The sequence below is a fragment of the Microtus ochrogaster genome, unplaced genomic scaffold (assembly GCF_000317375.1).
Source record: "Microtus ochrogaster isolate Prairie Vole_2 unplaced genomic scaffold, MicOch1.0 UNK153, whole genome shotgun sequence".
Taxonomy (NCBI): domain Eukaryota; kingdom Metazoa; phylum Chordata; class Mammalia; order Rodentia; family Cricetidae; genus Microtus; species Microtus ochrogaster.
This window is the reverse complement of record NW_004949251.1, coordinates 202,719-220,059: the sequence shown is the minus strand read 5'-3', so window position 1 is coordinate 220,059 and position 17,341 is coordinate 202,719. Positions and strand designations below refer to the sequence as shown.

The following is a 17,341-nucleotide window of genomic DNA, read 5'->3' as shown; positions in this document are numbered from 1 at the left end:
ATCTCTTAAAGTATTTCGCGGTGTGCAGGGCTTACCTTAAATTCAAAAAATGCGAGCGCTTGCGTTTATACTCCGCTCTCAAAAGACTGGGGTTCCGAGCTGCTGCTGTTCACCGTCCCGGCGCACTGTGGCGCAATAGAAACAGCGCGCGGCCGGAGCAGCGGCTGCAGCTCTTCTTGGCTCGGGGAGGCGGGGGGACGTTCCCAGAATGCACCTTGTATCAACACGGCGGGGGCGGCGGCGGCGGCGGCGGCTTCCCGAAGTCCGGGCGTTTGGCGGAGTGGCACACAGCCGGAGCACTCTCCCGCCAGTCGGTATTGTGGGGTGACTGCGACCATGGCGGAGTCGGCGCCTGCTCGGGTAAGGCGCGCCGGCCGGGCGGCGAGGGCGCTGGGGGAGACGGCGCCCTGGCAGGGGCGGGGCTTGCGGAGTCGGTCGCGGGCTTGGTTCCCTCCGCGGCCGTTGGCGCCGGCGGCTGCCGCCCTCCCTCCCGAAGACCCTCAGCCTCCGCCTGCTCGCTCCCTCGGAGCTTTCTGCGCAGGACTCGGAGCCTTGGCCCTCTGCGTCTTCCCATAGAAACTTCTGCGAAGCTTGTTGAATTGTTTGTGATTGCCCCCACATATTTCCCTGCTTCGTGCCAACTAGGGACTCGTTTTCTGAGTTGGAGTGATGGCGCGGTTTAAAACCGCTCGTTGCCTTTGAGCTCAGCTGCGGGAGACTCCGGGACTTAGGGCTTCTCTCCGACCAGTGGGTTTTGGTCCGGATGCTATGTTCTGTCGTAGATTTCTGTACTGAGTTTGCAGCTACAGGTTGAAACCAGGCGGGGCCACCTCTCCTTGGGGACAGGTGTACTTACAGAGCTGTAGGTGCGCAGTATTATCTGCTTTCCCCCTCTTCCAGCTATTCAGGGAATGGGAAGACACTGAAATTTGGTTTGAGGAATATCTCAGCCCTCACCTCCTTCGGCAGCCTGTGCTCATCTCTCTAGGCCTTTGTCTCCTTAACTTGAATTGATAATGTTGGATTCGTTGTTAAAGAAATTTCTAATTTTTTTTTATGGCTCCGGTCTTCTTATACTTTTATTTTTTTATTTTTTTTTTTCGGTCTTCTTATACTTTGACACAGTAGTGGTTAACTTAGGAAAAGGGCAGGATAAACGGAACTTAACTGGCTTTTTGTTGTTGAGACAGAGCCTCACTCTGTAGTACAGGCTGATCTGGAGCTGGTGACAGTCTTTCCTACTCGGTCTCCCCAGTGGTAGGATTACAGGTGTGAGCCATTATGCTCGCTTTTGATTGGTGGTGGTTGTGTTTTGGGTCACAGTCACGTGCGCCTCAGCCTAGCCTACCCGAGATGACCTTAAACTCTCACCTCTGACTCCCAAGTGCAGCAATTACAAGCACAAGCCTTTTTCTTGTCTAATTTATTTTTAATCTTTCAAAATAAGGTCTTGACCTGTAGTCCCAGCTGCCTGGGACTAGCTATGTAGACCACGCTAGCTTTGAATTGCCTCTGCAACCCTAGTGCTAGTTAGACAGACTCCCTGCTAGGCAAACAGGGAGAGGGGGCCATGGTTAGATAATTAAAGGTGGCAAATTTCCAAGATCTTCCTCACCCACCCTACTTGAGATAAGCCTGGAAGCCTAAATCAAAGGCTTTATAGGATTTGTCTCCCAACGCTTCTGATGGACTGCTCAAGTTCAAGGCACAACAGTTCTGGGCCAATCAACCATCTTCAAATGGAACGACCCTAAGTTAGAGGAGGAAAACTTGAGAGGCTTTAAAAGCTCCAGCCTCAAAAACAAACAAACAAAAACAGTTTCCTGGGTCCCCTCTGCTTTTCTCTGGGTGTCTGTTGTACACTTTTCCTTGTCCCCCAATCAATACTTTTCTTCAACTGCGGATTCTGTCAGTAGCGTTTGAAATTTTTCTGATGTTACTTGTGGAGCTTAAGATTTTTCTTGGTTTTAGTTCTCTAACTGGCAGAGAAGACAAACCCGGTCCAGACCCCTATGCTGTCTCATCCCCAGACTCCTAGATAGTGTCCGGAGGATCACCCTTGTGCTCCTTTGGTTTTGAATTGAGTTTTACTGCAGCATTTTGGGTTCAGAAACTTTGGGATCCTGAGATATCTCTTTGTGAAAGAAAAAACAAAGGAAATTTGTGTTGAAAACTTTGCCTTGCCTAGAATTGGCTGTGGTTTGTCTAGGAAATGGGTAAGAACTGCTTTGGAGTGTACTGAAAGATTTATCAGGGTTTGCTTTCAAGGAGTTAACGCTGACCTGGGAAACTAGTGTTGGCAGCATCTGCATCTGGCTCCTTTAAGACACAGACGCCATCTTGAAAGGGTTTTTCTGTAGATGAGCACTGGTGTGGAGTGGGAGGATCAGCAGACTCCACTTCTCGTCCCTCCCACTCCTAGCAGACCTCTTTGAGACAAAGCAATAAAGGTCCACCAAAATCCCAGCTAGACTTGAACTTACAGTTTTGACATTGTAGAGTTTATTTAAACTGTTCTTGAACATGTTTGTATTCTCAGACATCTCTCTTCAGGTGAGGATTCTCTACTGCTAAACCAAATTCATGTCCTGATAATAACAACTGAAAAATACTAAGGAAGAAAACACTATGTAAATGATATTTGAAATGTATAATAAATCATAAACCCATCATTTTATGTGATAATTTAAGAAAAACATAATAAAATTTATAACCCAAAAGTAGAAAGCATGAACTCTTAAAATATGAACAGAGTTGTGAAGCCAATTTTGAGAGCATTTGCTGAACAATTGTATTTGATAAAATTTATGAAATCAAGAGACTTTGGGGAAAAAAACTAAAGATGGGACTTGAGGGCAACACTGGGGCAAAGAGTAAACTTTCTTTTTTGGTCAGGGTTTCACAATGTAGGTAGGTAGCTGCATCTCTCTAGGAATTTGATATGTAGACCAGGCTGGCCTTGAACTCACAGAGATCCCCTTGGCTTTGCCTCTCAAATGCTGGGATTAAGTGTCTGACTGAATAAGACAGTAACTTATTGAGCAATTAATGACAAATAATTAAACTACACAACAGCATTGATGTAGAACTTAGGAAGAAGAGATCAGAAATCAGTGATCTTTGTAAGTACACTTTTCATAATTGCTAAAACTAAAAAAAGTCAGTTACAATAAATATAATTGAATTAAGAAGCAAAGATTATAAGGATAGGAAAAATTCAACCTTCATTTTGGGAAAATCCAAAAGGTAAGTCAATACAAGTAGTTAAGTATAAAAGGGTATGAGAGCCGGGTGACGGTGGCGCACGCCTTTAATTCCAACACTCGGGAGGCAGAGGCAGGCGGATCTCTGTGAGTTCGAGACCAGCCTGGTCTACAGAGCTAGTTCCAGGACAGGCTCCAAAGCCGCAGAGAAACCCTGTCTCGAAAAACCAAAAAAAAAAAAAAAAACCAAAAAAAAGGGTATGAGAGCAGTTTGACTACTTAAAAGAACTAGTGTTACTAATAATACTAATTAAAAGAAACAGAAGTGTATCACTGCCAGAGATCGGAAATCCTCCTGTACTAATAATAAAAAAGATTAAAATTTCTATCTTGAAATGACATCTTTAAACTAGTTTAAGGCTAATTACATAGCTTTAGATATATTTGAAAATTAACAAAATTCACCATTATTTAGAATACTCAAATACAATCTAGTATTTTATCTAGCAGAAAGAAGTCGTGAGGATGTGGCACACCCAGCAGCACTCTTGCCATAGTCTGGTTACATGGACAGTGTCGAGCCTTGAAGTGCATGCAGCTAGTATGACCAATAAAATGAGTTTTTAATTTTTTTAGTTTAGTTGATCATGATGACTCACGTCTTTAATCCCAGCATTTGGGAGGTAGAAACAGGTGGATGATATCTATGAGTTCTATGCCTGTCTGATCTGTATTATGTGTTCCAGGGCAGCCAGAGCTATATAGAAGATCTTGTCTCAAAAAAGGGAAAACTTTCCCCCAAATGGGAATAGGGTAGAGAACTGGGGAAAGGCATATGTTCAAATCATTATTAATATTTATTTAATTTTGATTTTATTTATATTTATTTACTTATTTATTATTCAAGACAGGGTTTTTTTTTTTTGTGTGTGTGTGTGTGTGTGTGTGTGTGTGTGTGTGTAGCCGTGACTGTTCTGGAACTCTGTAGGCCAGGCTGGCTTCAAACTCACAGGGATCTGCCTGCTCTGTCTCCCAAGTGCTGGGATTAAAGGTGTGCACCACCATTGCCTTGCTATTTTATCCATTTTTTTCACCAGCATGTAATATCTTTGTATAATGATACAGTATAGATAAAATAAGGAAGGGAGGGAGGGCCTGGAAAGATGGCTCCATGGTCTAGAGCACTTGTTACTCTTGCGGAGTTCAGTTCCCAGCACCTATATGGTGACTCCAAACCATCAGAAACTCCAGTTCTAGAGGATCTAATAATGTTCTCTTCTTTCCTTCACTGGTCCAGCCACATATGTGATGCCCATATATATGTACATGCAGACCGAACATTCATAAAATAAAAAATACAAAGGAAAAGACACCTATTAGAACTGGAAGTATGTTCACCCAAGTCTGACTTAGGGTTAGATGTGGTCTTAGACTTTGGGTTGGGGGCTGTTGAAGAGTTGGATCCATCCACCTTTGCATGTATTTAGGGTTCTTCATGTATCTGCTTGCCTGTGACTGCCCCACTCACAGAGAGGGAGCATAGACATGAGGCTTTCTCTGCTTTGATTTCAGATTTGTGAGCAAAGTAGATATGTCTTTAAGTCACTAAATTTTGGGTGGGTTGATGCATAGCAAGAGTTGTCTGTAATAGAAAGTTAGGGAATATGTTAAAATATTGAACATGCTAAAAATTCCTTCAAATGCAGTAAAATATTCTGTATATGAATCAAACTTTTTTTTTCCTAAAAATGTTGTTTCTCAAACTTTTCTGTAGAATTTGATACATTTCCAAACACAGTCTCTGAAGATACCTTTGTGAAACTCTTGATGTTTGTAGAATACCAGTGCCAAAAGAAGCCAAGATATTACTGTGAAATAGAGATGGGATTTGTCTTAGTACTTGCCAATAATTACTGTGCAGCTAGAATTAATAAGGTCACAATACTGATAAAGTGACAGAAAAATTAACCCATAGAAGTGAACAAAAGATGGCAGAAACAGACTGAAAGGGAAGAGTGCTGGGATTAAAGGCGTACGCCACCACCGCCCAGCCTAGTACTGAATATTTTGTTTTTTATTTATTTATACAGTATTTTGTCTGCTTGTATGCCTTCAGGCCAGAAGAGGGCACCAGACCTCATTACAGATGGTTGTGAGCCACCATGTGGTTGCTGGGAATTGAACTCAGGACTTTTGGAAGAGCAGGCAGTGCTCTTAATTGTTGAGCCATCTCTCCAGCCAGTACTTCAGTGAGTCTTACTGGCTGACTTGGGACTCACTATGTAGACCAGGATAGACTTAAACTCACGAAGATCCCCCTGTGCTGTGATTAAAGGCATGTGCCAACAGGCCTGGCCTGTTTCTGTTTGTTTATTTCGTGGGTAGTGAGTGTGCCATTTCACCGTGTAGTTGGTTGTCAGATGCCGGCTCCGGGAGTCAGTTCTGTGCTTCCACCATGTAGATCCCAGAGACCAAACTTTTGGCCTTTACTGCTGAGCAATCTCACCAGCCCAACAATGGCTTTAAAAATTGTTCTTTACACTTATTTATTTACTGTGTGTGTGTGTGTGTGTGTGTGTGTGTGTGTGTCTGGATACGTGTGCACCATGAGTGTGGAGGGCAGAGGACAATTTGAGGGAAAAGCTTAACTTTATGATGATATTTTATCTATTTTTCTGATATTTTTCAAAATTATATGTAGATATGCAATATATGTAATTGTTTCTTTCTACCCTCCTTTTTGTTATAATTTTTATGTTTGTTTGAGAGACTGGGCTTCTTGTAGCCTATGCTGGCTTTGAACTTGCTGTGTTCAACCTTGAATTTTTAACTCTACCGCCTCCTTTTCAAGTACAGGGATTACAGGCATACAGCCTGGTTTATGTGGTGGTGCTTCAGATCGAGATCAGGGCTTTGTGCATGCTAGGTGAGCATGATATCAACAGAGCTGCATACCCGGCCCCACATGAAATTTTCAGTATCTTTCTTAAGATTTCTATTGCTATGATGAAACACCTTAACCAAAACGCACGTTGGGGAGAAATAGGGCTTATTTGGCTTATACTTCCATAACATTGTTCGTCACTGAAGGAAGTCAGGGCAGGAACCTGGAGGCAGAAATTGAAGCAGAGACCATGGAGGGGTGCTGCTCACTCCCTGGCCTGCTCTCCATGGCTTGTTCAGCCTGCTTTCTTATAGAACCCAGGATCACCTGCCCAGGGGTGGCCCCACCTACAGTGGACTGGGCCTTTCTATACCAGTCACTAATTAGGAAAATACCCTCCAGGCTTCCTGCATCCTGATCTTACTTAGGCGTTTTCTCAATATAGGCTCCCTCCTCTAGTGACTCCAGCTTATGTCAAGTTCATATAAAACTAGCCAGCACGGTATCAGAATAAAAAGTATGTTTGGATTTGTTTGTTTTAAGGAAGCTAGCTAGGAGTCTGGTCTTGGTCTTGCTTTCTTTATTTGATATTTGGAAGTGACCTTGTCTCACTGGCCTCATATCCTCAATCCTACAGCACAGGAGGAAACGGCGTTCCACACCATTAGCTCCCACCACACAACCTTCACAAACAACAGAGAAAAACCCATATTTTCAGACCACAGAAATCTCACTTTGGACAGTGGTGGCCGCTATTCAGGCTGTGGAGAAGAAGATGGAATCCCAGGCTGCCCGGCTACAGAGTCTTGAGGGACGAGCAGGGACAGCCGAGAAGAAGCTGGCTGACTTTGAGAAGACAGCTGTAGAGTTCAGCAACCAGCTGGAGGGCAAGTGGGCCGTGTTGGGAACCCTGCTGCAGGAGTACGGGCTGCTGCAGCGGCGGCTGGAGAACGTGGAGAACCTGCTTCGCAACAGGAACTTCTGGGTCCTGCGGCTTCCCCCAGGCAGCAAAGGGGAGACCCCCAAGGTAGAATCTCTAAGTTTAAAAGTTAGGAAAGAAGGGGAGCTCAGCCCTAGATTAGTCAAGATGTTAAGTCACTGGTTCGCACTCATGATATGAGTCAAAGTGCTTATTTCTTGTGGCTTTCAATTGCAGGTGTCCGAATCCCTTGAGAATGATGAGGTCTGTTTCTCGGAACAGGAGTGGGAGAACCTGGAGGACTGGCAGAAGGAGCTCTACAGGAATGTCATGGAGAGCAACTATGAGACTCTGGTCTCTCTGAGTGAGTGGCAGTTTTCTCCCTGAATTCTCTCAGAGCCCTCCTGATTGCACCCAGGACTCTGCCTGGCTCTTGCCCTCTGCTCCTGTGCTGGGAGGAGGAATGAGTCTCCAGACCCTCTCACCTGCAGACCCTCTCACCTGCAGAGACCTGAGAAGGTCTCTGGGTTGAGCCTTTTCTGTTTCTTCTCTGTGGTAACCCAATTGCTTCTTGAAGTTATTTATGATGATATTATTGCTGAAGTATAATATAGGCATTTTCTACATAGCTATGAAGTATTAGTTACTTTTCTGTTTCTGTGTAAGACACTGACCAAGGCAACTTGTAGGAAAAAAGTTTATTTGGGGCTTATGGTTTCAGAGGGTTAGTTTGAGTCTTTGATGGCCAAGCAGAGATAAGAGGTAGCAAGCGACTGAAACAGCCCTGAGAGCTCCTACCTTGAATTGCAAGCAAGATGCAGGGAAAACTAACTCAAGCTGGCTTCAGTCTTTTGACACCTTAAAGCCCTGTCCCCTCTTCCCCCCCACCAACTTGCCTCCTCTAACAAGGCTACACCCAACTTTTACCAAACAAGTTCCACCAATTGGCAACAAAGTTTTCAAGCATATGACTCTATGGGGCCATTCTCCTTCAAACCACCACAAATATAATAAACCTTTGTTTTGTTACTTATTTATTTATTTATTTAAGAGGAAAAAAACCCTCTATGTAGCCCTGGCTGTCCTGGAACTCATTCTGGAGATCAGGCTGGTCTTGCTGAGGTGGCTTAGTGGGTAGAAGTGCTTGCTATAAAGCCTGATAACCTGCATTCAATTCCACAATGGAAGGAGACAACTGACTCCTTAAAGCGGCTGTAACAGGTTTTCTTTTGGACCACCAACCAACTCCGAAATCATGACATAGAAATTTACTAGCAATTTTGAATGCTTGTTCTTATCTTATGTTTGTTCCACTAGCTCTTCCCCCTCCCTCCCAAGGGTTTCTCTGTAGCTTTAGAGCCTGTCCTGGAAGTAGCTCTTCTAGACCAGGCTGGCCTCAAACTCACAGAGATCCGCCTGCCTCTGCCTCCCGAGTGCTAGGATTAAAGTTGTGCACCACCACTGCCCGGCATCCCACTAGCTCTTACAACTTAATTTAACTTGTGTTTTCATCTGTGTTTTGCCTCAAGGCTTTTACCTTCTTTCTGTATGGCCTGATTTCAATGCTTTTTCCATATCTGGTTGGCAGCTGCCTAACTTGTCCTGGGCATCCGTCCTCTCCTCCTCTCTCTTTGTTCTCTAGAGCTGAGCCTAGATTCTTCCTCCTACTTATTCTGTCTGCCCACCAACCCCACCTGTCTCTCTCCTGCCTTTCTATTAGCCATTCAGCTTTTTATTAGACCAGTCAGGTGCCTTAGGCAGGCAAGGTGAAACAGCAGCACATCTTTACATAATTAAGCAAGTGCAGCATAGTCAAATATAACACATCTTTATGAAGGGGGAGGTGATGTGGGATTGCCCTCTGAATGCTGTAAATATTGCTTAATAAAAAAACTGGCTTGGCCTAATAGGGTAGAACAGAGCTAGGTGGGGAAAACTAAACTGAATGCTGGGAGAAAGAAGGGCAGGGTTAGAGAAAAACCATGGAGCCACAAGAGACAGATGTGCTGAAGGCCACGACCTCATGGTGATGCACAGATTAATGGAGATGGGTTAAATTAAAACGTAAGAGTTAGCAAATAAGAAGCTAGAGCTAATGGGCCAAGCAGTGATTTAAATAATACAGTTTCTGTGTGATTATTTTGGGGCTGAGCAGCCAGGAACCAACAAGTGTCCTCCTCCAACATCTTTACATAGTTAAACAAATGTAGCATATCTTTACACAGTTAAATATTAAATTCCACTGGTTTCTTTCTGGTCTCCACTTGTATTGAGATATGCAGTATAGGCTGACAAAACCCATTTTCTTGGCAATTAATTAGCCAGCATCATTACCAGCCACTGCGGTCTCCGTGTTTGTTTGGTAGACTGGAAGTATTTTGTATAAAATATTACTAATATATGCTGTATAACAAATGTATTCTTTTCTTGTTAGATAGATGCTTTTTAAATGTGGGTCCTTGGAGAAATACCAAGGAGGCCACTGACTGGACCAGATCCATGAGGGTGAGAAAAGTCAAAGTGGGTCAAAGAGGTGACCATGTTACCCCAAATGGGTTATATACTCTCTTGAGGCTGTTTTCCTGTGCCACAGAGCCTGCCTTACCTGGAATTGCCTCAGCAAGGAGGCCAGGGGGATGAAATTAGGCACTGTGGAAGGAATCCTTGGAAAAACTTGAGCTGTATGGGCAGAGGTGATGGTGCTATGTGGACACTGGCACATGAGCTAGTCACCCTAATGAAGGAACAGCAGAACTTAGGGTCAGCTCATGCTGGCAAGGATGCAAAGCAAGGAGAACATGCCTCCATTGCTGGTAGGAGTGCAAACTTAGCCACTTTGGAAATCAATATGGCGGTTTCTCAGAAAATTGGGAATCGATCTACCTCAAGACCCAGCTGTACTGCTTTTGGGCCTATACCCAAAGGATGCTCCATCATACCACAAGGACACTTGCACAGCTCTGTTCATAGCAGCTTTATTCATAATAGCCAGAAACTAGAAACAATCAAGATGTTCCTCAACTAAAGAATGGATAAAGAAAGTGTGGTACATTTACACAACGGACTGGTATTACCCAGTCATTAAAAATAATGACATCTTGAAATTTCCATTGGCCAGAGGAGAAATGGCAGTAGCCTTATCTGGGTCTTTTTAACTGTTAGTATTGATTCCCTAGCATTGGTCGTTTGTTCAGTGGCGTCTGACCAGCGTGCTGCAAGTTTTACTCTGGTGGACTCACACTGTATCTTTTCCAACCCAGAGGTCCTTGGCCAGCCAGAAGAAGAAGTGGAATTGGGTGCAGAGATGGTGGGTGACTTGGTAGAAGAAGGTACCCATCTGGGTGAGTAGTTCTAAAGTGTTCGTCTGTCTTTTTTCTCCATTCCTACCCTTCGGGTTCCGATAGCTTATAAGGAACGTGCCCACAGCTGAAATGCCAAATAGTACCTATAATTTCATCTGGCATGTGCAGGTTGTGGACTCCTGTTTGGTTTTGTTGTTTTTGTTGTGTTTCTTATTTTATTTTATTATTAATTAATTAATTAATTTTTTTTGGTAGGGTTTCTCTGTGTAGCCCTGGCTGTCCTGGAACTCCTTTGTAGACCAGGCTGGCCTCAAACTCAGAGATTTACCTGCATCTGCCTTCCTGATCCTAGGAGCTTCCAGCACCCAGCTTATTTGTTTTTAAAGTTTTTTTTTCATTTTTATTTTATTTTTTTCATTTTTATTTATATATATGTGTGTGTGTGTGTGACTGTATGATGTGTGGGGTGTCCACGGAGCGCAGAAGATGGGGTAGGACCTCCCTGAGCTGGAGTTATAAATGATTGGGAGCCACCCGGTGTGGGTGTTGGGAACAAGTGCTCTTGTTCAGCAGGCCATCTCTCTGGCCTCTGTCTGTTTTTGAGGCAAGTCTTAATACGTAGTCCACGATAGCCTGGACTTACTATGTTGCTCAGGCTGGCTTTGAACTCATGATCCTCCTGATTCTACCTCTTGAGTAGGATTACAGTGTGAGCCACCATACTTTGACTAGCCCTGTTCTAGATGGTTCTTAACCCCTGTCAGTCTTTGGAGTATTGCAGACTGCGTAGCATGCTTTTTCATGCCCTATAAGTAATATACATAGTAGGCTGTGGTCAGAATGAGCGGTGGAGGGTGGGCAACAAGTCACAGGACCAAGGGAAAAAGAAATGAGGAGAGGTGTTTAAACAGAACATCCAGGAAGAACAAAATAATATTATTTTACTAGTTTATGTGCATGGTGTTTTTTCTGTTTGCCTGTGCACTTCATGGTTGAAGTGTAGAAGGTATCAAATCTCTTGAAACTGGAGTTACTGATGGTTGTGGCCACCATGTGGGTACTGGGAATTGGACTTGAGTCCTCTGTAGGAACAGCTGCTGCTCTTAACCACTAAGTCATTCCTCTGCTCCTACTTGTGTGGTTTTCAAACTATTAGTTTAGTGTTAAATGCAGGGCCTTACACATGCTGGGTAAGCATCTGCGGCTAGGCTTTATCTTCGGCCCCTTTTTAAAAAAATCTTTTTAAAATTTTGATATAGGGAGTTTGAGGTCAGTCTGGTCTACAGAGCGAGTTCCAGGACAGCCAGAGTTGTTACACAGAGAAACCATGTTTTCAAAAAACAAAACAAAATTTAGATAGGGTCTCACTTAGTTGCCCACACTGGTCTTGAACTTACCGTGCAGCCTAAGCAATCTGTTAACTTGTGACTCTCTTGACTCATCTTTCTGAGTAGCTGAGGTTATGTAAAGGCCTGTATCACCAGGCCCAGCTTCAAATTTGTTATTTTAACACTTTTGAACCAAGTGGTTACAGTGTATTTTGTCATTTTTCATAGAGTTTAAGCACCAGCTTATAGATAAGTTTGGAGAACTATAATAACATTGTTGTCTAAGAGTAAGATGCTGAGATCCTCCTCCGGATTGTCCTAATTCAATCATCCTCAGAAGCTTTGTTTTGAGTCTTCCTGAAGTCCCCAAGCATTTGGTTCTGGACACACCAAAAGTACTGGAATATAATCTTTTGTTGGTCTTTTTCCTTGCAGCAGATAGGGCCATGGTTAAACAGGAGGTGCTGTACAAGCAGGAGGACCCTGCAGGTCTGCCCAGCATGTTTTCCAGTGCTGCTGAGCAGCAGGCTTTCTTTGGCATGGAGCAGGCTGTGTTCTGGAATAGTCCAGGAGATTCTGCCCTCTTGGAATCAGGCCCTGGGGACTCTAACCCTGAGTCAGTTGAGGGCAGTAGAAACCCTGCCCCTGGTAGAAAAGTGGACTGCCCCCGAAAACAGAAGGCTCAGAGGCAGGTACAATTGGGTCAGGAGTGCGGACAGAGCCTGAAGGTGAAAAGGGACAGCAGCCCATACAAGTGTTCTGAATGCCAGATCAGCTTCCGCTACAAGCAGCAGCTGACTGCACATATGCAGAGCCACGTGGGCAGAGAGTCTTACTCGGCCACAGAACCAGAGGAGAGCCTTAGGCCCAGGCCACGACTGAAACCACAGGCCAAAAAGTCGAAGCTGCATCAGTGTGATGTGTGCCACAGGAGCTTCAGCTGCAAAGTCAGCCTGGCGACCCACCAGCGCTGCCACCAGCAGGGGGGCGCCAGCGCCAGCCCTCATATCCAGGAGAGATTCTCACCTAACAGCTTAGTCGCTCTGCCTGGCCACATCCCGTGGAGGAAAAGTCGGAGTTCTCTCATCTGTGGGTACTGTGGCAAGAGTTTCAGCCACCCGTCTGACCTGGTGCGGCACCAGCGCATCCACACTGGCGAGCGGCCCTACAGCTGCCCCGAGTGTGAAAAGAGCTTTGTCCAGAAGCAGCACCTGCTGCAGCACCAGAAAATTCACCAGCGGGAGCGGGGTGGGCTGGCTTCAGAGAATGGAAGGCCCAATGGCCTGCTTTAAGGTTGCCAGCCCCTCACCGTCTGGGGGTGGAGGGGGGTGGCGTGAGACCCCCGCAGAGATACTACAAAGTTAGGCTGACTTCTTCCTGAGGAAAATTGTTTCTTCTTTGCCCCCCTTGGCTAAGCACAAAGGCTAGTCTGAGACACAGGAGAGATCTGTGCCCCAGCCTCTGCCATCTTGGCCCTGCTACTGGGTTTACTGTTTCTTTAGCCTTTCAGGTCCTTGGTTTTCTCCTTTCTGGTGCACTGTCACACCACAGGAACTGGGGACCAGTTCCAGGGCCCACCCTAGCATTTCACACGTCTTCCCACAGTTGAATGGGGCCACAGAGGTATGTGGAGAGTTCCGGGAAGTACCTCTACTTCCCTTCCTTTTTTAGCCTCCTTGTTAAAAACTAGTATAAATAATTTAAACGAACTGCTTAGGTTGTTCTAAAGACCTCTTTTTGGAGTTAGATTCTTGTTGATTTTTTTAAAATATAGCTCAAAACTTGTTTTATAAATTTCAAGAGTTGTAGACATTGTTCCTAACATGGGAACTGAGCCTACCCTCCAGGAGGGTTAGTTTATGGGCTCCTTTAGCCCACCCACACTTAAAATAGGCCAGAGAGCCAAGACACTGCTGGGCTCCCTTGGTGGGTTGCAGAGTGCACTCAGATGGGGCTAGGAGAAGCCCCTGAAGCCCCTGCTGGGAGTAAAGACTTCTTTGAAGAAGCTGAGAGCTCAGTTCTGGGAGTTTGGTGTCTCATACTCTACCCCTTTTTGCCCCTGGCTTTGCTGTGTTTCTGCAGTTCTGGGGGCAGGAGTAGAAGGCAGAGCTGGGTTCCTATACCAGGTGTCACTTAAGGTTCAGATTAGACCTCCAGTGTCTTTCCCAGAAATGGAGAAAACGCACAGACGCTTGTCTCAGGAGTGTTGAGTACCTGCCCCACTGTCATTTCGGGAGGGGGGTGAGAGTGGGTTCCTTGGTCACATGTGAATGTATCCTTGGATGTTTTACTATGTCTGGAATAAATCTTGTTACTTGTATTTAAAAAAAAAATCACATGGGATGTTTTCTGTTTATCGAGACTTGTCACCAGGAGTCAAATGAGGAGAGGTTCCTCACCAGGAAACCTAGCCTGACCCTATGATCATCATGCCTCAGAGCTCAGACACTGGACCAGGGATACTGTTGCTGCTACAGTTTTACACTTCAATGTCAAGGTTAGGTTCTGTTTCCCTGTCCCCAGAAGTACTTGCTAGGAGCTTGAAGGTAGTACAGCTCAGACTCCATCCTACACCTCTGGGTTGAGACATTTTTGTTGTGTTTCTGTTTTTCAAGACAGTGTAGCCCTGGCTATTCTGGTACCCTCTCTGTACAACAGGGTGTCCTCAAACTCAGATCTGCCTTCTGCTTCCGCCTCCCAAGTACTGGAATTAAAGGTGTCTACTAACACTGCCTGACGGAATTTACATTAAAGAATATTTTTGTTCTTTGAGGTGGGGTTTCATATGGCCCAAGTTGGCTCTGAACTTGCTGTGAGGCTGAAGCCGTGCTTGAACTCCTGATCTTCCCATCACCGTTTCTCAAGTACCACCATGCTGAGCAACATTTCCTTTTAATGCCAGCATACAGCACTTTTATTGCAATAGTAAAACTTGAAATCCATATGTTACAGGGGGTAGGGACAAAAGCATACTTTATCCCACCAAATCTCACTACACAGGACAGCAGGAGGTGAGAAGAGACGAAGGAAAAGCCAGGAAGTCAAAGTTAGCAGAGAGCTAAGCTTCAGAACCCAAGAGATGCTGTAGGTATGATGGTCAGTGTCATCTTCTCAGAGATGGCTGAGTGTGCATTGGGTAGAACGTCTACTAACAACACCTAAATAATGCCTTCAGTTTAAAATTTTTGTTAAAAGTACTGAAAGTTTAGGAAGTGGAGCTTGGATAGTTAGAAAATTACAAAACTCGTGAAAATTCCATTAGAAATACAATAGGATTTTTGTTTATTTGTTTTTTGGGACAGGGTTTCACTTTGTAATAGCCTCAGCAGTTCTGGAACTTACTCTATAGACCGGGCTGGCCTGAAACTCACAGAGATCTGCTTGCCTTTGCTTCCAGGGTATGGGGATTAAAGATTAAAGGCCTGTGCTATCCCTGCTCAGCCATAGGATTTTTCTTTTTTCTTTTTAAAGGCCAGGTCAAAAAAGAAGGCTTCAGAGATCCCTCCTCGTTCAGGGACAGATACTGTAGTATCTAACACATGAGGGAACTTGTTTTAAAAGGCACATAGTTTCTGAAGATGGGAGGGGCTGGCAGAGGCAAAGAATCCCTCCTCCCCAGTTGAGCTTGTGTAGGACTTTGAATTAAACAGAAGGACCTCCTTCACATTGGAGAAAACTCAATAGCACCTCTAATCCACCATGGTTTTGCATTACAGCAGCAAATTGTCTTAATGTATAATAGATAATTTCATATATATAATATATGTACATATAATAGATTTTTAAAAAGTTCAGATTTCTGTTTCCCCACCCGAACAGCAGTTCCTAGTCTAGAGTTAACCTTCATTTGTACTGTTAATACTGGCAATACCCTTCATTGGAGACCTGTATGCAAAAGACAGAAACTGAATCTTCATTCAAAACAAAACGAGTAACTTGGGGCATATAGTTTATGGCATGTAGTTTTGTTCAACACACAAGAACAGGAAGAGGACACGGAGGTGTCTGAATCAAAGCTGAGTGGGGGAACACAGGTGTTTATACAAAGCGGGGCATTGGAGAAAGCTCCTCATGGGTCCATGTGTACACAAAACATACTTTTTGTTTTTTTAAGACGGGGTTTCTGCCAGGCGGTGGTGGCGCACGCCTTTAATCCCAGCACTCGAGAGGCAGAGGCAGGCGGATCTCTGTGAGTTCGAGACCAGCCTGGTCTATAAGAGCTAGTTCCAGGACAGGCTCCAAAACCACAGAGAAACCCTGTCTCGAAAAAACAAAACAAAAAGACGGGGTTTCTGTGTAGCCCTGGTTGTCCTGGAACTCACTTTGTAGACTAGGCTAGCCTTGAACTCAGAGTTTCACCCGCCTCTGCTTTCCCAGCGCTGGGACTAAAGGTGTGCACCCCCACTTTCAGAACACACAACATTATGTAACCTCCAGTAGGCATTGTTTTTTATTCTAGATCTCTAACATTTGCATGTATATGGGTGCATGCATGTCTCTCTCTGTGTGGTGGTCAGAGGACAACTTGTAGGAGTTTCCAAGGGTCAGATTCAGAAAGTGTTCTTTTTCCCCCAGCTGTTAGGGGACTTGCTATGTAGCCTACTTGACTTCCCAGCCTTGCTCCCACCTTCAGCCTCCTGAATGCTGTTATTTCAGGTGGGAGCCAGCATACCAGGCTCCGTAGGCACTGTTTTAAATGACACAACTTACTTGCCCATTTCAACTGTCACATATTGAAAGGCTGCTCTGGGAAGCGTGGAGAAGAAGGTTCTGGGAAGTGAACTGGTCAAGTTGCACATACTACATAGGGCCGCAACGTCACATGCCCAACTAAGCTGGTATGCCTCTCCTTCCTATTCGCTCAGTAAACATAGTGCTCACACCTGGCCCTAGTTAGCCTAGCTAGTCTCACCACCATATGACATGGTGGAGCTGTTGGACATAGGCTTTCTTGGGTCTTACAGTGGTGTTCCCAGCCGCGGATCCAAAGCAAACTCTAGTGCTGAAGGCTGCTACAGCCTTTCTTACATGCCACGCCAGTTGGGCTGCTCATTCCTGTCCTGAGTCAGCCTCTTGCCTTTTTGATGTCTAAGCTTTTGAGAGAGCTTGCCTCATCTGTTTTTATACTTGTTCGTGTGAGCATGTTGTGTAATAGTCCTTCACATTGAAAATATGTCACCTGATTGGTTTAATGAGCTAAATGGCCAATAGCTAGGTAGGATTTGGGGGGCAGAGAAAATCCTGGGAAGAAGAAGGCAGAGTCACCAGCCAGATGCAGAGAAAGCCACTGAGCCACATAAAAGAACAGAGATTAAAAGAAATGGTTTAATCTAAGTTTTAAGAGCTAGTTAGAAACAAGTCTAAGCTATTGGCTGAGCTTTTATAATTTTTTTAAAGATTTATTTTATGATGTATACATCATTCTGCCTGTATATATGCCCACACGCCAGAAGAGGGCGCCATTTCTCATTACAGATGGTTGTGAGCCACCATGTGGTTGCTGGGAATTGAACTCAGGACCTCTGGGAGAGCAGCCAGTGCTCTTAACCACTGAGCCATCTCTCCAGCCCTGAGCTTTAATAATAAGTGTCCATGTTGTGATTTGGGAGCTGGTCGGTGGGACAGAAAAATTTGCCTACATCAACACACGTATGCCATGGCACACTGGAGTTCAGAAGACAACTTAAGAGTTCTCTCTTACCATG

General features: G+C 44.7%; 1 protein-coding gene across 2 annotated transcripts; it reads left to right on the top strand.

Annotated features, from left to right (window-relative positions):
- Nucleotides 1-240: 240 nt before the first annotated feature.
- On the top strand, nt 241-14,945 carry Znf212 (zinc finger protein 212). 2 transcript variants are annotated; one of them, XM_005372006.2, is made up of 5 exons: nt 241-360; nt 6,725-7,114; nt 7,244-7,370; nt 10,267-10,347; nt 12,075-14,945. In XM_005372006.2, exons 1-5 carry the CDS (start codon nt 337-339, stop codon nt 12,926-12,928), a joined length of 1,476 nt encoding a protein of 491 aa, XP_005372063.1. In that variant the 5' UTR covers nt 241-336; the 3' UTR covers nt 12,929-14,945. The 2 variants fall into 2 exon arrangements, with proteins under 2 accessions (XP_005372063.1, XP_005372062.1); XM_005372005.2 differs by having other exon boundaries at nt 12,072-14,945.
- The last annotated feature ends 2,396 nt before the right edge of the window (nt 14,946-17,341 follow it).

Excerpts from the sequence above, each read along its gene's own strand:
- Znf212 (XM_005372005.2), top strand. The coding sequence starts at position 337 with ATGGCGGAGTCGGCGCCTGCTCGG. Across the intron at positions 7,115-7,243 it reads GCAAAGGGGAGACCCCCAAG|GTGTCCGAATCCCTTGAGAA; the intron begins GTAGAATCTCTA and ends TTTCAATTGCAG. Across the intron at positions 7,371-10,266 it reads TGAGACTCTGGTCTCTCTGA|AGGTCCTTGGCCAGCCAGAA; the intron begins GTGAGTGGCAGT and ends TTTCCAACCCAG.